This window comes from Triturus cristatus, chromosome 6 (genome assembly GCF_964204655.1).
Source record: "Triturus cristatus chromosome 6, aTriCri1.1, whole genome shotgun sequence".
In the NCBI taxonomy this organism is placed as follows: domain Eukaryota; kingdom Metazoa; phylum Chordata; class Amphibia; order Caudata; family Salamandridae; genus Triturus; species Triturus cristatus.
In genome coordinates this window covers 602,381,363-602,409,283 of record NC_140589.1, presented here as the reverse complement: position 1 = coordinate 602,409,283, position 27,921 = coordinate 602,381,363, and the positions used below count along the sequence as shown (strand labels likewise).

The 27,921-nt window shown below is 43.7% G+C and overlaps 1 protein-coding gene across 1 annotated transcript in view; it reads right to left on the bottom strand.

Moving 5' to 3' along the window:
* Positions 1 to 1,015: 1,015 nt before the first annotated feature.
* Positions 1,016 to 27,921, bottom strand: part of LOC146817555 (uncharacterized) — a 414,447-nt gene continuing 387,541 nt past the window's right edge. The window contains exon 10 of the mRNA XM_085609212.1: positions 1,016 to 1,919. Coding sequence (XP_085465338.1) covers positions 1,165 to 1,919 — 755 coding nt within the window. The 3' untranslated portion in view covers positions 1,016 to 1,164. The remainder of the gene's footprint in view (positions 1,920 to 27,921) is intronic.

Here is a 27,921-nt window from a genome sequence, read left to right as displayed (position 1 = left end):
TTAAGGGCCTTCTACAATGTACTAGAAGACAGTATATGACACTGATTCATTATGTTTGTTGCATTTCTGTATATTCTTCAAAGGAGTTTTGGCCTTAAGTCTGTTTGAATTTAATTCATTGTTGGTGGCTATATCTGGGGACATTTTCTCCTTGAAGTAAGACTTTTATTTACTAGTATTATTTTGCTGTCTGACTATTTAACTCCTTACAAACTCCCATTGCTGCACACCTCAACTGACCATTAAACAGAGACATATACCCTTTGGGAGGTGCATTAGAGCAACCTGTGAGGCAATGTTTAAAACTTACCCAACTACAGTGACCTTAATGCAATAAGAGATGAGAATTTGGGCTAATGAAACATGTATTTGTCATGCATTTGTCATACTTTGAAATGTACTACTACAAGGTTCACAATTCAATGTGAAAGCGGGAAGAGAGGAAGGGCTCTTAACATCATGCTATATGCATCATGCTGGGTTCTTAGGGACTGGCTACAACCTATGTTTTTGGTTTGAAGAGTAAACATTTATCTTGTAAACACTCCAGTAGGTGACCTCAGGTATTAAAAAAATAGAACATAATGAAAATAGATTTAGGCAGTCAAAAACAGACCTTAAGTCATATCTTCATTTGGGGAAATAAAAATGTAAAAATAAAGGCCTGTAGAAAATAGTTCACAAGGGTTAAAAAATATTTATAAACAGTTGACCCACTATAGTGTTACAATATTTTGAATAGATTACATCTTTCGTGGCCTAAATCAATGTTATCCTGCCTTACTCTATACAAAAAGAATATATGCATTTGTCATAGCTTTAAAAACATAGAAAATAAAATATTAGTCAAAAATATAAAATGTAAGTCGACTGTTTCCAAATACAGCAGCATGAATAATACACAAAAACAATTATGGAGATATCTCTCTGATAATTATGTTATGATCTTTGAGAATTTAGTGGCATTTGATCGAATTTTTCAATAGCAATTATCCTCTTGTGATCATTGGTTATTACTTATTTATAGTTAGGCATATGTTCCAGTTTTTGTAAGCTTTTCATGTGATGATGTAAACATCTCTCATTGTATCTTCAGGTCAGTGCTGTGTTTCTGTTGCACTGTGAAAATAATTCCACTGCAGATAAGTGCAGGAGACACCGAGCTCATACAAAATCCAACCTTAAAATCTCATTCTTTTTGTCTGACTTTGACTGAAATGGTGGTGACAACAATGGAAGGTTGAGATCTACTGACTTATGCGTGTGCTTCAGCTGCACCATATTTCTCTTCATCCTGATATTGTTGCTGAAAGGAATCCGTTGTTTTTCTTTAGACTGCCTTAAACTCCTTACCATAAGTGTTTGTTGGCGGGACATTGGAAAAATTGGTGGCCTTGTGCCTGGCGGTAAGACAGGTGGGATGCCACTTGTTGAATGCTGTGGCATCCCAACCCATGGAATCCTTTTTGTTATGCTGTCTCGTAGGGCAGTTTGCCGAAGTCGAGGCAGAGGGGAAAGCTGCGGAGGCTCAGTAATTGCAAGGCTTGGGCCTTCTTTGTCTTGGTAACGCCAAGTGGGGATGACCATGTTGTCATCCACAGCTTTCAGAAGGTCTTTGAAGCGTGTGTCCTCTTCTGGCACATAGGAGTTACGGGTAAGGGATTTCTTTTCACCTTTACCAGGACATGAGGCTACTGATTTTTGAGTTGGTTGGTTGGCTGATAGAGTTGGTTTAATAACAAAAATACCTTTTTCTTTGTCTTGAGAATCTGACTTCTTGACATAGACTTGATCGATGTTATCATCCAAATGCTCAAGTTCATCAGTAGGTGCTTGACGTGTAGGAGTAGCTAACAAGTTCCGTTCATTAGATTTTGGTGGTTCTAGGTGAATAAATTCTCTGCCTGCAAACTTTGAAACTGAAAAGAAAAAAGAAACATTTATTATTATGTTCTATGCAACATTTAAAGGCGAATATCTTGACAGGACCACATTCCCATCAGGCAGCTATACTGCGAATTGCATTTAGAGAAGCGAAACAAAGTGCATACAAAAACATTTGCAAATAGTTAATTAGTGAATGCATACTTTACTGCAGGTTTTAGCTTTCATCTTATTATATGGAGTCCTATTCTCATTTCCTTGTGTATCATTCATCTATTCATTTGTTATAATACTTTAATAGTGTACAAAAGTCTTGAGTATTCTGAATTTTCTTGCAGTCTCCGAAAGTCTTGCTCATAATACAAGTGGTTAAAGAAGAACTCTAGAGACTCCTGGGTTCCATATCTCCTAAGCCTATTGTTAAATGTGAGATCTTCGCCACAGGCATTCTACAAATTCCCACTCATTACTTTGTGCAAATTTAAAACAAACTTTATTTTCTATACAGTTTACATTGATATTTATTTTACTTTCAGCAAACATGACATTGTTCTCAGAATGTGTTTTGCTGAAAGAAAACAACACAAGGAGAAAACCTTGAATGGGTTTTTTGTGAACATGTTGCTTTCAGTGCCAAAGGAGAACAAGAAGTGAAGAACCAATTTCAACAAAGGATGGACCTATGTGTTATGGACGGAGTGGTAGAAGAGGGGTAGCCAAAACAATAATGCCCAAAGAGCAACCATCCACTTCTGCAAGGGACCTTAATTTCATCTTTAATTATCTGAGATATATTTATTGAAGTCTACAGGATTCGTTAGCCCTTACATGAATTGCCTTGAAGAAAACTGTGTTTGTGTAGTACTCATAAAATTCTCAGCAAAGTAAATAAATCCATGGTCTTTATTGTTGTGAAAATTTACAGTTTTTACCAGTAATACTAGTGGTTTTCACAAAGCTGATTGAAATTATTACTTGGCTGCTTGCTGTGAAATTCACAGCACATTGAAGAGTTAAGGATTTATGAGAAGGTACACAAAGACAATGGTGTGTTGTCATGACAAATCATTGGCACTCAGGCAAGCCCAGTAAACATAACAGGAACTTTATTAACTATTTACAGGATGGCGACTGTGAGCTGAAAAGAACATAACAAGTTGATTATGTGAGTGCCTGAGGCATGCCATCGTCCTTGTCACTCCTCTTCATATCCGATCACCTCTCCCTCAGAGCATGCACAGAGGAAACCTTGGTGTTGCCAATAGTATTCAGTGCGTGCATTTGTACATGGTGATGTTTGTCATAGCATTTGTACCATGATAGTGTGTATATCTTTCAATTCCCAGTGTGTAACACTCTTTTAACCAACGTGATTCAATGTTTAGCTTGCAATGGTACTGGGTGAATCTCTAAATCTCTAATGGTTGTCCAAGACAACACAGGATGTTTGCAGCTCAGGTTTCACTCTGAGAAGCATAGTTGGTCTTTCCTTAGGTCTCGTCTGTAGCATATTGATGTTACACGCATTAGGACTCTTGTGGCTCTACGGCGAACAGGAACTTTGTCATTTGCAGGGAGATGTTAGGGTGTGGTTAATGTTGAGTGTGAGATCATGCATGGTGCGTGAGTGTATGTTGAGAAGTAAAAAAGTGTTTCACTACAGCTCCTTTGTGGCAAAATTCATCTGCACGATCCAGGGTTGGGATTCGAAGACGCTACATCTGACGATAAGTAGGGTATCCGTGCCCCAAAGGAAGCAAGACTGCTCTCCCTGAGAGTTTGCAACAATACAGAAATTTGCTTGTGCATGCCACATGTGCCTCAAATCGATGCAAAGTAGCTTGCGATTGGTACATGTGAAGTCAAAGCCCTTCTCCAAATAAGAAAGTGAAGGCCCTAAAGAGGAGCACATTCAAAACGCCCACCAAAACCGCAGGTGAAGCAGTAGACAGAGACGCTGAACTACGACCTGAATGCGAAGCAATTACTCAAATGAAGGAGAAAGATAACAGCAACAATAGCTAGGTAAGAGAAACAGATAATATACCCCCCGTAAAGACAAGTGAAGCATTCTACGATTGAGCATGGTGCCCCAAGTTCAAGCATAAGGGTTGTGCTTGCAGAAGTGGCAAGGGGCACTGGTTAAAGTGAAAGCTATCTGAACAGCACATGCTCTCAATGGCAGAAAAAGGGAGCGTGAAATACAATGCAGCCGTGTTCCTGAATCCACCACTGCCCTTCGACACTTGTAAGAAGCAGAACTTTGGTGCAAGGTGGACTGCATGGACCAAAACTTTCAATGACCTCATAGATGTACTAGAACAAAAATATGAAAAGAAGATCATCAAATACTTGGAAAACCTAGCAGGTGATCGGGTGAAAGAAGTGCTAAAGAAAGTTTCACAGACTGATGCAACATCATACTAAAAAGGTAAGCGAAGCATTGGAGGCCAAGTTCAAGCCAGTGCCGAATGTCAACTTTGAAAGGTATTATCTTCAACCACACATGACAACAGGTTGGTGAAACAGTGGGCAAATTTGTTAAAAGACTTGATACACTCATTGCAAGTTCTGTGATTTCACCTACCAAGAAGCCATGAGCTTCAGAGTCATTAATGGCTGCCTTTTCGGGGCTGTATTACACAAAGTGTCATGTGCGTTTGTTCCCACTTTGAGCACCCCTGGGGCATTTTGGTTTTGCAGAAAGGGCCGCAGAGGCTTGTGTGGCCCCTTCTGTAATACTTAAAGCACATACAGCACCAGCGCTTTCTGAAGAGGATGTTCCCTCATTTGCGTGGGTGTGTGGCTTCATGCAAATGAGGGAATCCCTTTGTTTCTGTATCCGCTCCGTCTTATAGACATGGGCGCAGAGGCAAAGAAGCTGTGAGGTGGCGCACTGACAATATGTCCACTAATAGGTGGTGCAGTGTCAGTGCGCCCTCTTATACCAGCCCTCTGGAGGGGGGAAAGAGGGTCCTATGGAACCCCCAGACTTCCCCTTGCTGTTGGGTACAGTCACTCACTGCACCCGACTGCAAGGGGACCTCTAATCTCCTCTAAAAGTGCAGGTGAGTTGCCGCCTGCACAGTGAACTACAGAGAGGCTGCTTCAAAGCCGCTCTGTATTTCACTTGAATGGTCTGCCCCCAGGGAGGCATGAGTTTGTGGCTGGCCTGAGGGCAGGGCATTCTATATAATAGGGCGCTCTTCTATGTTTGTGCCCAGCGCACCTGTTTTAAGGTGTGATGAGTGCAAACAGGGAAAGTGCTCCCTTACATAATGGGGCCCCAGATTTGGTTAGGAGGCACATTTTGAGAGAAACACACAGCTTGGAGAAAGTGCTGATGGCTGTGAGAGCAGAAGAATGAGAGCAGACCGACAAGCTGCTGATATGGAAATAACAACAGCCCACAAGGAATCATCCCTGGCCATGAAAAGTAAGCAAATCATGATGCACATAAGTCGACATCTTTAAAGAATCAAAATTCTGCTTCCGTTGTGGATTTTGGTTTCCACATGAAGGTGAATGTCCAGCCATCTGACAGGTCTACAAAGGCTGTGGAAAAAAGAATAATTTCGTAATTGTGTGCCGAGCCAAAGATAAATTAAGTGCATCATGATGGAAAGAAAAGATGGACATGAAAACATTTCAGAAGCACTCCTGCCGTGCCCACAAAAGTAAAAAGCAACATCAGCTATGACAAAGGGAAACCAGGCAAAATCAATCATCGTCAATCTCATTGTACAAAGCCTCTTTAACATCACTATCAAATACCAGCGAAAAAGATGGGTGTGCATTGATGATGTCTACCTAAGGACAGTGTGCACATGTGGGGTTGGCTAGTTCAAAGAAAACAACAAACAAAGCGACAAGATTCATTTGGACATTGTCCCAAAATCACGTTGAAAGTGAACAAAACCCAGTAAATTGTATCATAGACAGTAGTGCGTCAATTAATATCATGCCCGTGAAAATGTTTAATGCCCTATCCCCTGTGCCTTGCCTAACTCCATCAGCCATAAAAGTTACACTTGGGCCACTTCTTAGACACCGCAAAGCCAAGGGTCGTTCACACCAACAATGGGACACACAAAGACATCTGAAGTAGCCACTATTCATGTTCTACAAGGGACTTCGTTGAGTGCCTGTTTGCTCAGTTTTGCCACCGCTGCTGAAATGGGGTTAATATCCCTCAACCACAACCTCGGTGCTCAGTCTGAGATCAGGAGCTGATTTCCATTGTTGTTTCTTGGCCTGGGAAAACTAAAAAAAAATGAAAGTACAGCTTCATATTAATGAAGACATTCGCCCTGTTGCTCAGCGACACTGTAGAGTTGCTTTCCATTTATAAGAAGCTATAGAGAAAGCGTTGAAAGTGCTTTTAAAGCCTGACATCATTGAATGTTTCACAGGTCCCATGCCCTGGGTTTTGCCCATAGTAGTAGTAGTACCAAAAAAGGACAGTAGAGCAGCAGTTTGCATCTAAGTTGATATGCACCAGGCAAACAAAGCCATTGAGAGGGAGAGAGACCTTAGTCCACACATAGCGGACACTATCATGCAATTGAACGGAGCCAAAGTATTCTCCCACCTCAACATGAATAGGATAACATCAACTTGAACTGAAGGAGAACTGCAGGTACAATACTACTTTTTCAACTCATGGTGCTTTGTTCAGATATTAGAGACTGATTTTTGGAGTATCCTCAGCTGCTGAGATATTTCAGGATGTTATTTGCCGACTTATCCAACCTATTACACATGCTGTCAATTAAAGCGATGACATAATGGTTTTTGGAGAACACAAGAAGAACATGATAAAGCCCTTAACCAAGTGTGCCATATACTTGTAGATGCCGGTCTCACTCTAAATGCCGAAATGTTCGAAATCCACAAAAGAAAACTTGATTTTTTAAGCATATATATTCTCCAGTGAGGGAGAAATGTGCCACATTTGCAATTGTTTGTCTCCTAAGGTAATGCAACACCCAGTGACAATGTCTGACCTTCCTGCTCATGCCTAAAGGTCTTTGGACCTTTATGAAATGGACACCATCTCATGGTAGTCATTGATGAATATTTGTGTTTTCCTTTGGTGGAAACCTATCTTCAACAACCCATGACAAGGTCTTAGAATGACTTGATTACATTTTTGCAACATGGGACATTCCTGTAAAATTCTCAAATCTGACAATGTCCCAACCTTTAACAGCAAAGAGTTCAAAGAGATTCTTGTCTGACTCAACTTCAAACACCAAAAGAGGACACCTCTCTGGCCCCAAGCCAATTGTGTTGTTGAGCGATTCATGGGATCCCTCAAGAGAGTCATCCAACAAGCATCCATGGAAGTAATTGATTTTAACCAAGCTATGTGCCAGGCCCTCTGGGCCTATCGATCAACTCCTCACTCCACAACTTGTGAGAGTCCAGCCACCTTGCTATTTGGGAGAGCCATCAGAACAAAATTACCCCAATGGACCTTGGATCATTCAGTGGATACTAACCAAGTTCAAGACAATGAAGCAACTCAAAAAAGGAAAATGAAAACAATTATCGATTAGCCTTGTTATGCCCAAGCGACATCCTTTGACAAAGGAGACTGGGCATTGGTTAAACAGAAATAAAGACAGAAAATGGACACTCCTTTTGCCACTGCTCCTCTACAGGTTTGGGCATGCAAGGGACACATGATAAAAAGCACATCATCCTCGACAGTTCATCACTCAGGACAAGTATCATTTCAAACACCTCCTGTAACACTTGCTGAGTTCTGAAACCATGCGTGAGGCATCCTTGCCAGCCAGACCTGCTCAAGCACCCGAACCTATGTCACCGTTGTCTGATCAAGGCAGACCTCAGTTATTTCGGATCACCCGGTCCGGCCGACAAGTGCGATCAGTTCGCCGACTGATTGAAGAAATGGGATTTTCGTAATGTTCTGGGAGATGTAGCAAATTGATGTTACACGCACTGGGAAACTCGTGGGTGGATTCTAAAAAGGAACTATGTCATATGTCGAGAGGTGGTAGGGTGTGGTTAATGCTGAATATGAGTGCGTTGTGTATGAGTGTATGCTGAAGAATAAAAAAAGTGTTTGACTACAACAATAAAAAAGTGTAGGACTAAAACAAGGCTGTGTGCTGGCCCCAACTCTTTTTAAGCTGTTCTTCTCAGATCTACATCCCTTATTGAACAAAGTCAAAAGTCATGCACCAAAATTGGGAGGAATTTTAGTATCAAATATGCTGTATGCAGATGATTTAGTTCTGGCCAGTAGGACAAGAGTGGGGCTGCAACATCTTTTGTACGCAACCTTAGAATGCTCTAATAACAGTGGGCTGACCATTACCATGAAAAACCTCATACATTGCAAGGGAAACAATTAAACAACTAAATTTGGCAGCAGGGAAACAAAAAGGTGGAACAAGCCAATGTGTACAAATATCTTGAAGTACTATTTAATTCTAATGGAAGGTTTGCACTTCAAATTGAAGAAATAAAAAGAAAAGGCAATGCACTTGGGCACAGTCTGGGCTTGCTGCACAGGAAGATGAAGGGTTCTCTGCTCTGTCCGATCCGGCAGGTAGCACAAGCCAAAGTTTTCCCTATGCTTGCCTATGGGAGTAAGGCTCTGAGGGACCAGGACAGCACTGTACTGGAAAACACAGTCTCAAAAATCTTTAAACCTATTTTCCACTTGCCGGTGTACACGTCTCCTGCAGAAATTAGGTTGGAGTTTGACCTGGTAAAACAAACTTTGGGCAGGCAGGGTCTTTTGTGAACTGCTACCAAAACCTTAAATTCGCTAAGGAGGGCTCCTTGGGCCACCACCTCCGGCTGGAAATACAGGGGAGGGACTGCTCGCCTATGAGACATTTCTTACAAATGTCACTCATCACCCTTGGCCTCTCATTCACATTGTCAGCGAAACCTAAGATAAGGTGAGCTGAAAAGAATAATAAAACTAAATACCACAGTTGTGTCTCTTTTGTATGACAAGCAGTCGTTGGCAAGGAGGAGCCATGGATGGCTAACACTCAGCAACTACACAAAGGCATCCCCCCAACCATATTTAGAGATAGCTTATAGCAATTACAACAAGGAGCAGCTTTCAAACTTTAGACTACGGATACTGCCTGTATCAAAACACTATCTGCCTTGGAAAAGAAAAGAAGCACCAGAGAACATTATTCATGTGTTGTGTCCCTGCAAAGCCACTCTGAATGGTCATCGGAAAATCCTACACAAAGACTTTATCAAGAGAGGTATAAGATCATATAAAGAGGCTACTGCTGTGTGTTTTAATCCTATGGATCTAAGAATTAATTGTGCACTGGTAACATTTCTTAGGATTGTGGAGAAAAAGGGACTGACAATTGTGCAAAAAGGAGGGTACCCCTGTAACTAGATAGGTTCCTAATTCAGGGATTAAAGAACAAATGTATAAATAATTACTTAGGCAACTGTTGAAAAAATGGGCAAACAAATGAAAAAACGAAAACCCAGATCCAGATCTATATCAAAAACAATTTAATAGTATCAAAAAAGGCAAGTTATACAAAAAACATGATTAATAGATATTAAATAATGACATAATCCAAAATACATTCTTTATAAATATGAGTGTTTTTAAAATAGAGATATATTCCTCCATCTGAAAAATGATAGAACAAACCTAAATATGCAATCACACTTCCACATTCATCCTTCTGGGATGGGTAAAGTGGGTTTGTAAATTGTTATGGAGAACAAACCTATGGGGTATACAAATCCATCTTCATTTTTTTTACTAAATAATAATATGTATTGATTAACTTTCTCATGGATTGAATAACAGTAGCCCAATATAGATCGCATTTACTTCGTTTTATATCACTGGCCAAACGTTCTGAATTTTCATGGCTTGTCACAATCAGATTGGGTAAATTCAATTCCGCTCGACTAATGAAATTTAAACATCTGCAAACACATCATGGCTAGTAGATTTTGACCAATTGTGACCTACGCGCATTTCAACTCTGCAGCCTTTATCAGGAAGCCATGATGAATAACACCTACAAAATAATTATAGAAAAAGATCTGGGTTATGGTGCCAATTCCCTATATAATACAGTAAAATAAGTTTATTTATTTTTTATTAGTCGGTGTGTCACAAGAGGACATAGAGAAACCATGATTTGTGAACTGTAGAAAAATATCCTTAAGAATGAGGATATAGATGGCCCACAGAAAGATAGGCCAAACCAAGTGCGTGAAGCCAGGGTGCCTGATCCCGTGACACCCAACGCTTATAAGTTGTAGTTTTTGATCACATGCAACGTATCCGTAAAAGAGTGGTCCACGTCCCAGAAGAACTTCGCCAAGTGAGTGTGGAGACGGATAGAGAGAATCCCATGCAAACAACACAAATATAAAGGGTAAGGCTATCTCAAAAACAGAGAGTATAGAAGTGAGCAGATTATGAAGACCGCTTTGTGATCAAATTAAGCGGAATTCAGCAACAGCAGAGACTGTCAATGACTACATAAGAACAGCCTGGGTGGTATACCAGTAAAGCAGATGTTACCTTAAAAAATGCACAATATAATATTGTGGAGTAGATAAGGAATGCCAGCCCCTCTCTGACTGAATGTGTTTTAAAGTGAACAGAGATAAACTTAAAAATGATGTTGGATGTAAAGGGTGAGCTGATTTAAAATTAAGCTGTATTCCGCTTAATTTTATCACGGAGTGGTCTTCGTGAACTGCTCACTTCTGTTCTCTCTATTTTTGAGATACTCTTACACTTTATACTTCTGCTTTGCACCTTAAAGTTACTAACGCTAAGTGCCTTTCAGCAAAGGAATGACCACGGGTCATCACAGAGTGTCAACACTGTCTTAATTAAGGCAGTGAATGAGGCTTAAAATGCAAGATTTTTTTAAGTTGTTTCAGACGGAAGATAAAACTTTTGTGTAACAGGCGAGATGTTGGGCCTCAGTGGCAGATCACCATCTATCATGAGGCCTAAACTCCTAACTAAAAAAGCTAGTTTCAGATGGGCCCCCAAAGAGGATGACATGTCCTTGGGGGCCTAAGAAGGTGGCCCACCTTGGTTAATAGTATTTTAAATGTCATCAAATTGAGTTACATAGAGTTTGAAACCATCAACAATCAGATTGCTGTCAGAGTTGAGGAATTGTTTCACAAATGTTCCACCACCATCCCTATAGGGCTGAATAGAATCTGCATACCAGCAGTAGATATAGAAACTCTCAGTCCATGTGCTTGTTGCAGAGTGTGAAGGTAGAAGTTGAATAAGAATTGTGAAAGAGTTGAGTCATGTCAGCTATCTCAGTTCAAGGTCTTGGTGGCTGAGTAAAAAAGGAAGAGATGCACTGTTGTAGACTTGGGGAAAGGAAACAGTACCAGTCTTCGAGCTTCATCCTGCAGCTGTCTGGAACCTCTATTACTTCATAAACAATACTAATAATGGAATGAACATCAGTTTGATATGGGTTAATAATGTTACTAGACAAGCAAAAGCGTGCAGTTCTGTTGTCACTGTACTTTTAAGTAACTTCATATGGATAGAGAGAGATTGACCTGTGGTCAACCTTGTCTATAGATTTGTTTTCACTAATGACCAGGCCATTCCCTATGACTTATTAGCAAAAGAAAAAGGGGATCATGCTATCTTCACCCTTTTTAATAATTTTGTCTTGACAGGGCCATTTGGCAGATCTGTGACTTTACTGAAATCAAACAGGTTGCTAAAATCAGCTGTACTCTATTTATGAGTAGACTGGAGGCTCCTACTTTGCTTTCTTTTCTTTCAATAGCAGGCAAGATATCAAATTTACACTTCCTATGATGCTTTTTAATTGAATCAATGTGAAACAAGTAATTTCAAATAATCCTATGTAATATTTCCATAATTTCACAAAATTAGGATATAGCAAATTACACATACCCCAATACATGTATCGGTTGGAGGTATGTGGGAGGGCGGAATTCCAAAGCTAGTCCACCAGTCACCACCAGTAAGCGGATGAGTAGGAAGTCTCTAAGCTACTAGTCTGGAACAGTGGAAAATTCGGATAAAGAGGAGAAAAGAAAATGCACTGGTGTAGAATGCTTGCTTCGCAGGTGTTAGATGTTTTATAGTTTGGGATTGTACTCTCTTTCATGGACGTTTTAAAGGAATTACACACATCAAAGGTACAACAAATCAGACTGACCATAGGCGAATGCCGATAATGAACCCAGAAAGTACCCGGCACCCTTCCCCAAGCTTTGAAGCACCAGGAGCTGCTGAGAAGTGGTGATTGCATCGAATCATACAGCAGGTGTAAGTCAATTTGATAGTTGATCTTCTGAGAAATACAAAGTCACAACAAGTAGAAAACATGGTGGACATTTGTAGACCAAAAGAAAGGTTAAGAACAGTGCCAAAACGGTGATTAAACTCAGTAAATGGGAACCATACAACTAAGCAGTTGTGATGCAGCCTGCTACTGCCACCAGGATGCTTTAATTACCAGGGATGCAAATCTGATTGGCTGTCGTTCTCTATCTGACCTGTAAAACCTGTCTCCTGTCTCTCATGCTCAGCCCCCAATGATCTGGCCCCAGCTGTGTCCACAATATTAGCATTCTCTTTCTGCCTTTCTCCCATATTCTTCTTTCCAGCATATCAGAATCTCGTTTGTTTTTACAATGAGTCATGACAACAGGTCCCATTTAAAAAAATTTAACTGTGACTTCTTGCTATAAATTTTCAGCATCCCTCACAAGCCAAGGTAAATCTTACAGAATTGTCAATACAGAGATCAGTAATCTATCTCAGCTGAACACATTCAGTGGATGGAAAAGCAATGGGCGAACACTCTCAACCTGTAAAGGGAGTACATTTTATAATCCTCGTGTTTCAAAGGACACTTTTTTATGGAATGTCAATGCTGCTTTTAGATTGTTTCTTAGATGGAATGGCAATGTTGTGTGAGTGTCAAAGAAACATCTTACTGATGTTTAAGCTCTGATTTGACCCTTAATTTCTTCACAAACTAACCAAAATTGTGTGTATGCTCCAAACATTTTACAAAAAAAGTCTAATCTAAGAACATCTTCTTCCATTCAACTGTTAGTTTCTTTAAGGAAACTCTTCGAACCTGTATCTGTCTGGTATTGACATTTCTGTCTTTGGTACTTGTAAGAAATAGTGTTATTAGTTGCAATGGATGTGAGTCCTTCACAAGCTATAGATCTGCAATTGCCTTACTACTGGGAACCAAGTACCCCATTGAGACAGTTGGCTCTCTCAGGGCAGTGAAGCAGAGCAGCCCAAGGAATACTCAAGGGAGGTATATGGTCTAGCAATCCCAATTCAGTGACATGCAGCAACAACACTCAGTAAATTATTGTTCAGTCAGTGCTTTTTCTTTTAAAGATGAAAAGTACTTGTATTATACACAAACTACTAAATACTACACATTAAATACAAATATGTACATTCAGGGAGTTGGAAGAACATTTAGTGACACCCTCATTCCAGATGACATGCCAGGTGGGTCCTAGATCCCATAGGCACAATACTCCCCCCAACAATACCAGATGCAACATCACATTATAAGGGAGTGTAGCTAGACATAAGGCAGGTCTACTGGCATTGTCAGGGTGTTATCACAATAATAAAACAGCCACATGTTATAATTCATCATTGTAGAGGCATAAAAAACAATGGGAAAATAAATTATATTCAAATTTCACTTTGAAAACATGTAAGAGTATTTCTTCACGTTTACAGGCCCCATAACGGAGCCATAGAACCAACGACAAGGAGTCCCAACACCCTAGAGCAAAAATTCCAACTCTGGGAGTCCTTAGAAATAATAGAAATCTCTCCTGTGTCATAATTTCAATACACTCTGAGACGTATGGCAAGCTATTAGAAAACATGCCTAAATGGCTACTGTAACTTCTGCAGCCCCACAAACATTCAGGAAAATCATTAGTGGTGACCCTGCTCATTCTGGGGCACCACAGAATCCAATACGTATGCAAATGAACCCATACCATTCTGCTTTAAGTCCATGGGGGATAGAGTCCCCTTGGATAACAATAATTGTGGGGGGCCCCAGGAGATGGAGTCCTCGTGCCCACACATACCCTCACCAGGAAATTAAATAATTTGACAACACCCCTCCCTGACACCCTGGTCCACCCTGGGAATCCCTTTAGATAAGGATGGTGGAGCGCTATGTGCCGGTTATTCTTGTTTTTCCTTCTCTTTAAAACTGCATAGCTCCAACACAGTCAGGTCTGTTGTGTCAAACTTGGACTAGTTTTGCTCTTGATGGCCAGACCTAGCCACCAGGAGCATTGTTTTCAGGCCTCCTGGCATGTTGTGGAAAGATGGATTTTCTGGTTCCCTGTGCTAGACCTGTCCTCTGGCTTGCTCCTGCTCCTCTGATTTTGGTAGGGGCATCTTGCACAGCTGCTCTACCACCAGCCAGCATTATACCATCCTTGCTGCATCCCCCAGGGCCCCAGAGCCTCCTTGCATCTTCAAGGACACCAGAGCTGCAATGAAGTTCAGGTCCTTTCCCCCAACTGCTTCTCAAGGGGCATAAAGGGACTAGTGCCACTGGGCGTGGGTGGAGAGAGCCAACTTAGTCCTGTGAGTTAGCTTAAGTCAAAGTTTTTAGTCCGTCCTTAGAGGTTATCAAGTAACTTCTCCTTCCAGCGGAACATTCTTTTGCTGTTTTTCTCCCAGGTCAAAGGCTTTTTCAACTATCTCTCCCCTGTGCAGGGGTTTTAGGAGCCTAGCACTCAGGGCTAATTCTAAAATGCCACATCACCCCCGCCCCTATCCCAACCCCCCTGCACAGCATTCTGGGATTATCCAAAATACTGACTTCATATTGTCTCGGTAAGAGATCCCTTGAGAGCCTCAGCTTCACTCCTAGCTGACACAACAGCATGTTCCCTTCCCACTGAACTTCAAAGGTGAGCCCCTCCTGTATTGGTTACAGAGGTCTGGGCTTACTCATTTGTTCCAGTGGGCTTCGGTAGTGTGACAAGCTAATTATCAGATGATGATTTCTTCCCCACTTCTTCTTTCCCAGGAACTGAGTCAATCATTGTTGAATGCCTGTTTATATTGCTGGGGAGCAGAGTAATTACCTTGACTCAATAGAAGGGGACAAAGACCTGGAATCTTATTATGACCTCAAGTTTTTGGAGGTTGCCAATTTAAATTCAGTGTAAATGGTGTACCCCAGTTTGCTGGACTCTGCAGGCCTAAGTGGAGAAAAACTGTATTTTAATGAATAATACAGTGAGAGCACCACAGATTTTCCAGTAATCACAACACACCTATTCGATGAGTGCCCACAGGTCAGTACCAATCCTTGCAGAGTCCCTCCTGTGGCAGGCCATCACTGCATAGATACCAGGATGTGAGCTACTGTAGTCTCACACACCCAGCACCTATGTGCTCACATGTTCACATGTGACCGGCCCAGCGTCTCTTACCCTTGCTGTGCAGTAGCAGTCTGATCTAAAAAGTAGTACACTGGCAGATAAGCATGCTCAGTCCAATTACAATTAGCTTACCGTGAATGAGATGTAGGTGGTGAGACGCGCTCACTCTAAAGGTCCAGTTCAAAAACCAGGCAGTGAAAAATTAATAATCCTGGTGGACTAAATGGCCAGAACCCATTTGCTACATTATTGATTCCACTAGGAGAGCTATAGCACCTATCAACAGTATTCATGGCTGGTCCAAGATTAAGGACATTCATAGATCTGCAGATTGATCTAGCAACTCAATCTTTTGTACCTTTTATTGCAATCTTATTTCTAAACTATTTTCCATATCTGTAAATATGCTTTGAGCAAGCATTAAAGGAGCCTCTAGGCTTGTCATTAAATGTATATTTCCCTAGCTGTTAGTGAAGGAAAGTCTACACTTTATTAAGAGCATAGAGGCAAGTATTGGTCCTCTGAATATATGAACTATCCTCCCTTTGTCTTTCAGCACCACCTTCTAAAACAGCTACTGTTTGTTAAGAAATGTTCTGCTTCTTTACACAAATTGCTGTTCCAAGATTCATAGTCATCTTCAATCCTCTCTGCTTTCCCAGACTCTAAAAACCTGAGGCCTCATTATGTTTCCTGGAGTCATTTCATCGAGATTTCGCCGGACTAGTTTATTCTATTGTCAGTTTTTTAAGTTGTTCTTTTTAACACCACTAGTTCGTACTGTTTGATTGACCTCTTATGCAAGAAAAGAGGACTTATTATTCTCATTACAGACTAATATGCATTCTGTGATAATCATTAGTCTACTTCTACTCGTTTCCCATTGATTCTTTTAATCAAGTATCATGGTAAGTGTCGTTTTTTAGATCATCACAATGTGAAAGGGTTAGATAGGGATAAAGGAAGATGGCGCTCAAGCGTGTGCACTGTGAGTTTTCACTGGCAAAAATTAAATACGGTGCTGACAGGTCAGGGGTACTAACCCAGAAAATAGCCCCTGCAAACAAGTGGGTCAGACCCACACAAAGAAACAGTAAAAGAGGTCCTGCGCACAGGTTTCAGGATAATACTTTCATTAGAAACTGACAGCCGACACGTGTTTCGTCACACCGTGTAAAGATGTGACTCTTCAGGGCTGGTTGCGCAGATGACCAACCTCCCAACGCGGTGAAGTGGGGGGCGATGTGTACCAACCACATGGGTAAATGGCTGTACATTCGAGTATGTGGAGGATCGCGGGTACAGGATCCACCGTTTTCCAGGGTACACATCGCCCCCCACTTCACCACGTTGGGAGGTCGGTCCTAACGCACCGCACCCTTTGCCTTCTCGTGCTCAGGATCGGTCTCCATGCTCATCTGCGCAACCAGCCCTGAAGAGTCACATCTTTACACGGTGTGACGAAACACGTTTCGGCTGATTTGTTGTGTATTATGTATTGGTCAGGTAATGACATACATAAAGAATACTTTGCACTGAGACTTCTGATGTCGACCTTCATTATTTCGAAATCCTACAACCTTTGAGCCTTTTCATTTCTCTATCAGTTTCTAATGAAAGTATTATCCTGAAACGTGTGCGCAGGACCTCTTTTTCTGTTTTTTAGATCATGTCGCTACAAAAATAAAGCAAGGAAAGAAAGCATTATGCTTGCCTCCATGTTTTTATTAAAATCCAGGTTTCCTTTTAATACCAGATTGAAAACTATGCATTTCGATCCAGAACACAGTTAGGTGGTGGTGAAGTACCCTTTCCAATCTCTAGTTTTAGACAATTCAGAATGGAAAAATACAATAAGTCTTAAACTACTTTTGAAGTTGCTTAAAGATTTGCCAGGCTTTCAACAAATTTGAAGCTTTTGTGAGGCATATTCAGGAAGCTTTCACCAATTTCTTACATATCCTCAGGTGAAGGTAGAAAGCAGTCCAGGCCATAGGATATTAGTTGGATTTCCTATATCTCACTAAGCTGGAAAGACAGTTTTTCTCTACAGGTTTAGGAGGAGATTATCCATAGTTAAAATGCTGATTCTTATAACGTCGATTCTTAACTATCGTTTTATTCAATTGTGCCATATCATGCAAGGTAGAGTTGGCAAAAGATTGAAGCATATTACACCAGTCAAACAGATCACCACCTGCCTCACTCAAGAGGGAAAGCCTTAACTAAGCACTCTGTTAAGGCAACTGAAAGCTGCTAAGCAGTTACTTTTTTAGAGTCTTCAGGAAATTTCATGATGGATTTGGTAATGCTTATTATTTAGTGAAGGCCTTTAGGGCAGGAGAGAGAGTCAATCCAAATATTCAGATCACCAAGTACTATTTTGTTTATGAAGCTGAAGACATGAGAGATAAGATGTCAGTGTGTCAAATACGATAGGTGTTGGAGAGATGACCCTGGCGGCCTTTATATAGCAAGAAGGAATGAGGTCATAAAGAATGGGTGCATAGTCATCAGTGAGTCAGGTCACTGTGACACACAATTCTGAAGACTAATACTCAATGAAAGTATTTATCATGTGTCTGATTTTAAAATCAGGCCAAGTGTTATTTGAAAAGCTGCTTAGATGGATTCCACCTAAACAGATTCCTTACTAGGGATTTAAAAGAAAAAAGGGTCCACTCTTATCAAAGGTCTCAGGTGGTATACGCTCAGCAGCAACTCACCTGAGTATATGTATGGATGGATATAATATGTTGCGGTTTGCACCTTGAATGTGCCAATGATGTAACTAGTGCATATATCTGCTTTGTGCCACTCCGTGGCCAGCATTATGGTGGTAATGAGGAAATGAGAATGGTCAATCAAGGAGAGGAGATGATACTCATCTGTCTATAGACAGCTCCCCAATATGGGCATCACTCCAGGATTGCATTGTTTATGCTTCCCTTGGGTCAGATTTTCGAAGACGAGTCATTTAGTACCTACTATTTTGTATATCTTAGAGGTATACCCTAAGTCTACAGGTTTTGACCCCCTAACCCTAAAATACAAGGATTTAGTTCAATGTACTATTTATGAAGAATTCATATCAGGTTTAATGCAGATCTGCGCTCTGTCCAATTTCACAGGTAGAAGTGCTTTCTTCTGGTATCAGGTTGACTATGAATGTAAATACTACAAACATTTCTACCATGTTTCTCAGAAATATGTTTCCTAAATCCTACACCATATTTGTAGCACAAAAAGTAAACTAAATGTGCCCTAAATGGGAGCATACTTGGATCATCACCCTTCAAACCTGCATAACAATGTGCCTTTGTGTTTATTCGACTTTCAGCTGGCGCAGAGGGTGGAGGGAATGCCACAGCTGTCCTTCAATGAAAACGTGCTCTCCGACAGCGAAGCTCAGCTGAAATCTCTTCCATGTGTCCAGCCTCAGCCCAAGAGGCCCAGCAACCAGCAGTCTGGAATCTGGAATATTTTTGTGAACACTTCTGGAGCAAAGACCTTTCTAACCTGAATGGTCAAATCTCAGTGTTTATATAACAGACTGACCACTGCTTAATCTAGCTGATTGTGGTTGATAAGTAAGGCAGAAAAGTGGATGAAACATCCAGCCAAAACTAGTGTTCCTAACATGTGTCACCTCTTGCGAAGATACCACTTCTATGTCTTGGTGTATGTATCAGGCGACCTGGGGAAGCATTTATTCAGGGCATCTCTGCCATATCTTGTATCCTACTCTGCTGATAATCAATGAGAAGATGTTATAGTACAAACTGAATGTGCCTTTGTGTTGTGAATTGTTCTGACAACTTGTTTGAGCCTGACAATCGAAAATACCTTAGTCAAGGTAATGCTAAAAAAATGTTTAAAAATGGAGCCTGGCTCAGAAATCTATATCAACCCCACCTTGGGTGTCATCGGTGACATTTAACATGCATCTAAGAATATTCTATCAAACAATTTGTCATAAATCACATTTTGTATGAAAACAATCATAGAACATGCAAACACATTAAAAAGCTTGCCTGAAAGCATAATAAAACTATGCATAGAGTTTGCAGAATGGATACATTTCATCATTACTAAGAAGCCTTGCTTGTGCATTTCAAAAACAATTGCATTGCATTTGCATTAAATGAACATGTTTACTTGTGAACCTTTGCACATTTCAAGGTATTGCATTGAAAATATTGCATGTTTGTAAAAGTGGTCACAGTTGGGCTTAGTAAAAGTCCAAACGTCCGGACACCAAGAAACGGTTCCTTTATCTTATGTCATTGCAACCTTGTAACACTGTTGTTTTCAAAGTTTCTCATCATCAGAAGTTGTTACTCAGGGTTGTTGTGCTCTCCGGATCTGCATGCTATGCAACAATGTTCAGATTGCAAGTGAACTGCTTCATGTGGTTGCTGAGCCTCTGTAGCATATTCAGTCGATGACATAGCATGCAGCTCAAGTTGTTCATTGGAAGAACAGGCGCATTGCTCACCTCCTCCCTACATGGAATGTGGGCACACCAGTGCTAAGTCTTGTTCACGCCAGTAGTCTGAACACATCTCAAAATGTGATGGTGGTCCACTATAGAGGGCTTTTGGTAAGATGGGCTTCATGATTGTGTGGCAAAACCTCTGATGTGACCTCAATGATTGCACAAAATATTCTACATTTATGCAATACATAGGTGGTTGATCCAGATTCAGTTCCAGACATATTTAAAAGCAACAGTATATGAACCAAAACATTGGCCTCACTTCATTAAGGAACTCCTTGGTAAATTACAACATCCAATATTCACTGATTTCAGTGTGGTACTCATCACCCAAGTAGCTCACCAGGCTGTATCGGCACAGTTGTTCATGCTGGTACATTGTTTTGAATGTGATCTCCGAAGTGGCATCCATTGCTCATGAAGAAGTTGATTGTAGGCTCTTGGACTTAGCCCTCTCTGCAGGGACAACCCCAAACCTTTTGCATCCATCTCTCCAGTTTTCTAATCCCATTTTTTGGGGCATTTAGGACTCTGTGCACTTTACCACTGCTAACCAGTGCTGAAGTGCTTGTGCTTACTCTTTAAAACAAGGTACAATTGGCTTATTTCTGATTGGTACATTTAATTTATTTGCACGTCTCTCACATATGGCCGGTAAATTAAATGCTACTAGCGGGTAGAAGCACTCATTGTGCCACACACTAAAAGTAGCCTTTTAAAAGATGCCTCAAGCCTGACATTACAACTTGAGGTGCCCTGCTGCTTGAGGCCTGATTTGTTTGTCTGAGGACTGCCTTGCTGCTACCAGAAGACTGCTCTGCAGCTTGAGACCTGCCTTGTACTTCAGAGGACCGCCCTGCTGTTTGAGGCTTGCGTTCTTATTCAGAGGACAGCCCTGCTACTTGAGGCCTACCTTGATGCTTGCAGGAGAGAGGATCATCTTGAACCCAGGGCTACCAGAGTGACTCCAAGGGTTAGTTGGCTGACTTCCTCTTCTGAGCTACAGGGACACAACAAGCTTGAAAGGGCTCCCTGCAACTGCCCAGCTGACCTGCTGCAACTGGCCTTGCCTGGAGTTGAAACTGGACTTGCCTGAGCCCTGCTGGACTCTGCTGGAGTGAGTTCCTGATCCTCAAGTAGTGCCTCCCCAGGTCTTGGACTCTCAGCTGTCTTCACTTAATCCCCTGTGAAATCCTAAAACTTTAAACTCTGCATACCAGAATTTGAGACTGTGACATTTATAGCAGGACTAGCCTGGTCTCTGTATCTGGCTTGCACTCCATTACAGTCGGCCTGAACTTATAACTTTGTACCAGTCTGGGGCAATATGATAACCACAGTTAGCGCTTTCTGAGGCTATTTTTACTTAAACATTTAAAATTGCATACCTTGTGTTTTATTGATTGGATTTTTGCGGTTTTGGTCTTATTACATTTATTACATATTTCTCTATTTTTATAAATCAGTGTGGGATTTTTTCTTGTGTTGTGTTTTCACTTTATTACTGTTTAAGAGCTGCATAAATACTTTTCACATTGCCTCCAAGTTAGGCCTGACTGCTTTTGTGCCTAGCTACCAGATGGTTAAGCACAGGTAATTTAATGATTTTTATGGTTAACCCTGACAAGGATTGTAGTTGTTGCTTGAGATGGGTCTTCACCCCCGCAACCAAAAACACATTTTCTCACATAGTCCTACAGCCAATGATTAGCATGATTATGGAAAACCCTCTCAAAATGGCTTCAAATACTTAATGAAAGAATGAACACATTTTTCTCAGAACAATCTCTACAGTCACTAGATCAGAGCTGATGCGCTCGAAAAAAATGCATAACAGCAGTTGTACTGGCTGTGTGAAAATTTTGATGCACCATGTCAGCAAAGTGTGTTGGATATTGCTTCCTAAGTATCTCTGAAGAGGTGAGAGCATTTTGTAAATCAAACGTCTCTACAACGGGTGTTAAAACCAGGTCTTTCTAGGGGAGGACTGCAACAAGCTTGCCAATCTTGGAAAAATTTATATTTTCTGGCTCATATTGTAGGCCTGGGACACTTTCAATTATATGACTGTGAGGGGGAAAGAAGGTTATTCCACAGCATTTTGATACTGTCAAGAAAAATAGTACCCCTTCAGTCATCCTTCAGCAGGTAGAATTTGCAAAAAGCAGAGATGACCCATTTGACAATGTGTGTTTTGTTTGAATACTCAATGAGGGAGTCTCTAAAAGAAAACACACTAATCCAGGCATCACCCATTACCCAGGCCTTGAAGAGATATCGAATCACAAAGCAGCGATTCCCACCTATTCCTTATTTGCGAATCCCAAATTGAGAAATAAGGAATACCTTGCCATTCATTCCTATGGGCTAGAAGGCCCATAGGAATGAATAGGAAGACATTCTCAATTTGCGATTCTCAATTAGAGAATCGCAAATTGAGAATGCAATTTCAAGGTTGCAAGGGTGTCATAGGACACCCTTTTGCACCCCTGAAATAAACATGTGTCCACATGTGGCGCACATACATGCGCTAAGGGCATGTATGTGCGCCACATGGCACTTTGAAAAATGCAAAAAAGTGCATTTTTCAAGGAAATCGCAAATTACCACCAACCTCAGGTTGGTGGTAATATGCGATTCCTTAAGCCAAAATTGCACAACTTGGGTGCTTCCTACATTGCATTTAAGGAATCGCAATTTGGGATTCCTTGAATGCATTAGCAAAATAGGGAATCGCAAATTTTGCGATTCCTTATTTTGCGTGTGGGATTTTGTGTGCTACATAGCACACTGCCCAAATTGCGATCGCAAACGCCGAAATTCGGCGAATTTCAGCATTTGCGATCGCAATTTGCCTTCCTACATATGGCCCTTAGACACTTGTACTCAAACAAAAGTGTCCACCTCTGATGTAGAAATTGCCCATGACCTTTTTCATACCATCCCAAGGACTAAGACCTTTGGCAGTCACAGAAATGATACGTTGGAATAGGAAGTGAAATCATTCTGTGTAAAAGCCATGCTGTAACTGGTGTGTCTCATTCTGAGAATGGTATTTGATCGAATTGTTCACTTTTTAATAATGTTTATGTGGATTATTTTTTTACCATGTTGCTCTGTGTAAGAGTCAAATTGTATGGCTCAAAGATTTCTGAAATATCTAGAAACTGCCAAGGAATATGCCCAGTTCAGTGTTTTAGTGCCCAATTTAATTGGATTATAGCTCCTAATTGAGCCTGGACATGTTGCAGCATGCGTAAATCCTCTAGTGTCAGGTCAAGTGCAAAGTACACTATTTTATTAAGTGAACACACATGTCTTGACAATGTATTCATACCATTGCTTTAGGACACCCCCACGCCGCACGGCCACCAGCTGCTGCGTGCGCCCCCCGCCTGCCTCGCTGACCCTGCCTGCCGCCGGCTGACCACGCCGCCTGCCGCCGAGCGGCGTGGTCTCCTGCGGTCGGGGCATCTGTTCCTGTGATCGCAGCTCTGTTGCCTTTTCAGGCTTCTGTGCCCCGTGATTCTCCTGCTGTGTGCCCCATTGTTTCTACTGTTTTAGTGTTTTCTTCGCCTGTCCCCCTGTACTTTCTCCCCTCTGCTGCCCCGGTAACCTCCCGCCCCGCTCCCCGCTTCCCGCCTCCGTTGCTTTGCCACACCCCCTTTTCTTTCTGTGCCCTCCCCGCTCCCACCTCCCAGCTGCTCCTCCCTCCCTCGCACTTGGCCATAAATGGCGACCGTGCGACGCAGGTGAGTGTGACCTAGCTTTAGGACACCCCCACACCGCACGGCCACCAGCTGCTGCGTGCGCCCCCCGCCTGCCTCGCTGACCCTGCCTGCCGCCGGCTGACCACGCCCCCTGCCGCCGAGCGGCGTGGTCTCCTGCGGTCGGGGCATCTGTTCCTGTGATCGCAGCTCTGTTGCCTTTTCAGGCTTCTGTGCCCCGTGATTCTCCTGCTGTGTGCCCCATTGTTTCTACTGTTTTAGTGTTTTCTTCGCCTGTCCCCCTGTACTTTCTCCCCTCTGCTGCCCCGGTAACCTCCCGCCCCGCTCCCCGCTTCCCGCCTCCGTTGCTTTGCCACGCCCCCTTTTCTTTCTGTGCCCTCCCCGCTCCCGCCTCCCAGCTGCTCCTCCCTCCCTCGCACTTCGCCATAAATGGCGACCGTGCGAACGCGCAGCGGTCACGCGCTGCGGGTGCGCCGATTGCGCGCCGAAGGCGTGCCAAAGGTAAGCCCGTCCGCGCCTGGACCGCGCCCAGTGCCAGACCCCCTGGCCCGCGCAGTCCCCAGCCCACCCGCCAGACGTACGACGCCGCCACCCTCAACGCACTCAACACCGGCCGACTCCCGGAATGCTACCAAGCCACCCCGAAACGCACCCACGGACCCTTCAGCTGCCGCTCCTGCGAGTTCACCTGCATCCGGACCTGCACTACACCCGCACCCACCAAGACCAAGACGAGCAACAACTGCAGCCACCTGAAGTGCATCCTGCTCAACACCCGCTCCGTCCACAGACACGCCGTCGAGCTCTGGAACCTGCTCGACACCACTTCACCAGACGTCGCCTTCCTCACGGAAACCTGGATGAACGCCTCCTCAGCGCCCGACATCGCCATCGGCATCCCAGACGGCTACAAGATCATCCGAAGGGACCGCATCAACCAGACCGGAGGAGGCATCGCCATCATCCACAGGAACACCATCCGCATCACAACCAACGCCGACGACACCCTGACAACCGCCGAACACCTTCACTTCCAGGTCCACATCAACCCCAAGACCACCCTCAGAGGCACCCTCATCTACAGACCCCCGGGACAACGCACACAATTCAGCGAAGACATCACCGACTTCATCAGCCCGCACGCCCTCCTCTCCGCTGACTACATCCTCCTCGGGGACCTCAACTTCCACCTGGAGAACAACAACGACCGCAACACCACCACCCTGCTGGACAACCTCGCTAACCTCGGTCTCAAGCAGCTGGTGACCACCCCCACCCACTACGCCGGACACACACTCGACCCCGTCTTCTCATCCAGCAAGGACATCGCCTTCAGCCACGCCACCGGACTCCACTGGACGGACCACAGCTGCATCCACTTCAGCTTCAGAAGGACCACGACCCACCACCACCAACAACAGGCTGCACGCAGAAGCTGGAACAAGATCACAGCCGACCAGCTCGCGACCTCCCTGAGCAAGAACCCACCCACCAGCGCAACGAACCCCAGCCAAGCGGCCACCAACCTCACGAAGTGGATCAGCGACTGCGCTGACGACCTCGCCCGCCTGAGGACCCCGCCCAACAGACCCGGCAGCAAGAAAGCCCCATGGTTCACCGAAGAACTCAAGAGCTCCAAGAAGAACTGCCGAGCCCTCGAGAGAACCTGGCGCAGAGACCCAACACCGGAAAACATGACGGCCCTCAAGCTCGCCACCCGAAAACACCACCAACTCATCCACGCAACCAAGAAAACTGCATTCAAGGAACGACTGGACAACAACGCACACAACAGCAAGGAACTCTTCAACATCGTTAAAGAGCTCTCCAACCCCAACGCCGGAAACAACGACATCACCCCTTCGCAAGAACTCTGCAACTCCCTCGCCTCCTACTTCCACAACAAGATCGCGGACATACACAACAGCTTCAGCACTCAACCGACGCACGCCACGACCGAACCAGCGCCCCCCACCGCCACCCTCCACGCCTGGACCCAGATCAGCACCGAAGACACCGTCCGCACAATGAACTCCATACCTTCGGATCTCCGACCGACCCGTGCCCTCACCACGTCTTCAACAAGGCCGATGCTGTCATCGCACCCCACCTGCGGGACATCATCAACACCTCCTTCGACACTGCTACCTTCCCGGAGAGCTGGAAGCACGCCGAACTCAACGCTCTACTAAAGAAGCCATCAGCCGACCCCACCGACCTCAAGAACTACCGCCCCATCTCGCTGCTCCCGTTCCCTGCAAAAGTCATCGAGAAGACCGTCAACAAGCAGCTGGCCGCCTTCCTCGAGACGAACGGATCCCTAGACCTCTCACAGTCTGGCTTCCGGGCCAACCACAGCACCGAGACCGCCCTGATCGCAGCCACCGATGACATCCGAGCCCTGCTTGACAACGGAGAAACAGCAGCCCTCATCCTCCTAGACCTCTCCGCGGCCTTCGACACTGTCTGCCACCGCACACTTGTGCAGCGACTCCGCAACGTCGGAATCCAGGCGAAGGCACTGGAGTGGATCATCTCATTCCTCGCCGGAAGGACACAGAGAGTTCGCCTCTCCCCGTTCAGATCTGAAGCCACCGAAGTCATCTGCGGCATTCCTCAAGGCTCCTCGCTCAGTCCAACCCTCTTCAACGTCTACATGAGCCCCCTCGCAGACATCGCACACCAGCACAACCTCAACATCATCTCCTACGCCGAGCTGATCCTCTCCCTCACCAATGACCCCGCCACCGCCAGAGCCAACCTCCACGAAGGGATGAAAGAGGTAGCCGAATGGATGAAGAACAGCCGCCTGAAACTGAACTCGGACAAGACGGAAGTCCTCATCCTGGGATCCTCACCCTCCACCTGGGACGACTCCTGGTGGCCCCCCGCCCTAGGCAGCGCACCCAAACCAACAGACCACGCACGCAACCTAGGCTTCATCCTGGACTCCTCCCTCTCCATGACCAGACAAGTCAACGCCGTCTCCTCGTCGTGCTTCAACATCCTGCGCGTGCTACGAAAGATCTTGCGGTGGATCCCCACCGAGACCAGGAAGACGGTCACCCAGGCCCTCGTCACCAGCCGTCTGGACTACGGCAACTCCCTCTATGCAGGAACCACCGCCAAACTCCAGAAGAGACTACAGCGGATCCAGAACGCCTCAGCACGACTCATCCTGGACATCCCCCGTCGCAGCCACATCTCCGAACACCTGAGAGACCTGCACTGGCTCCCGGTCAACAAGAGAATCACCTTCCGTCTCCTCACCCACGCTCACAAAGCCCTACACAACCAAGGACCAGGATACCTCAACAGCCGCCTCAACTTCTACGCTCCCAAACGCCAGCTTCGATCGACCGCCCACGCCCTCGCCACCGTCCCCTGAATCCGAAGAGCCACCACAGGGGGACGGTCCTTCTCCTACCTCGCCGCCAAGACATGGAACTCCCTCCCGACCCACCTCCGCCTGACCCAGGAACACCTCACCTTCAGGAAGCAGCTCAAGACCTGGCTGTTCGAGCAGTAGCGGACCCCCCTCCCCTAGCGCCTTGAGACCCTCTGGGTGAGTAGTGCGCTATATAAATGCATTGATTGATTGATTGATTGTCTACTACTTGCAAAGCCTTTTCTAAATGTTCTTTGTCAATTTGTCTAATTCACTCAGTTGCTTCTTGCTGTGAAACTCATTATACAAAACATATAACATACATTTTACTCTAGGAGCACGTGGTCCTAAAATGAAGTCAGGAATATCGACATATTCTCTTATTTGTGACAATTGCTGTTTTGTAGCTTGTGGGCTACATTGTTTTAACCAATGTGACATACTTTCCTACACTGTACGTGGTAACTATTACAGGTATATCACCACTGTCATAGTGTGGATCTGGACAGTTAGCTCTGAAACCGGAAATACTGGAAAGGAAACAATTCATGTATTCATATGTGTCTATGTGCCATAATGCCCAACCTTCAGGAAAGAACATAGACAAATGATATGTACCATTTTAAATCATGTAATTTATCGTGTCTTCAGACATGTTAACTTTCAGTTCCTAATATGTGAGCCGTGCTGCTTTGAGAATGTTGGGATTTCTAATATCTTTCATACTAAAAATCCCAAACAGGTAGTATGCTGAATAGTTCTGTTTAAAAAATAATCTCCCTAGTCAGTATGCCTGCTCTGAATGGGGCCTCTTTACATTGTATTTGCCAAAATTTGTTAACCCATATACTTTTTTTGCCCACATTTTCCTTACAATACTCATAAACCTGAATGTTCAGTTTTCTATTAAATTCATCTGAATAAATACGCTTAGTGCTTGTCATTACATTCTTTCGAGC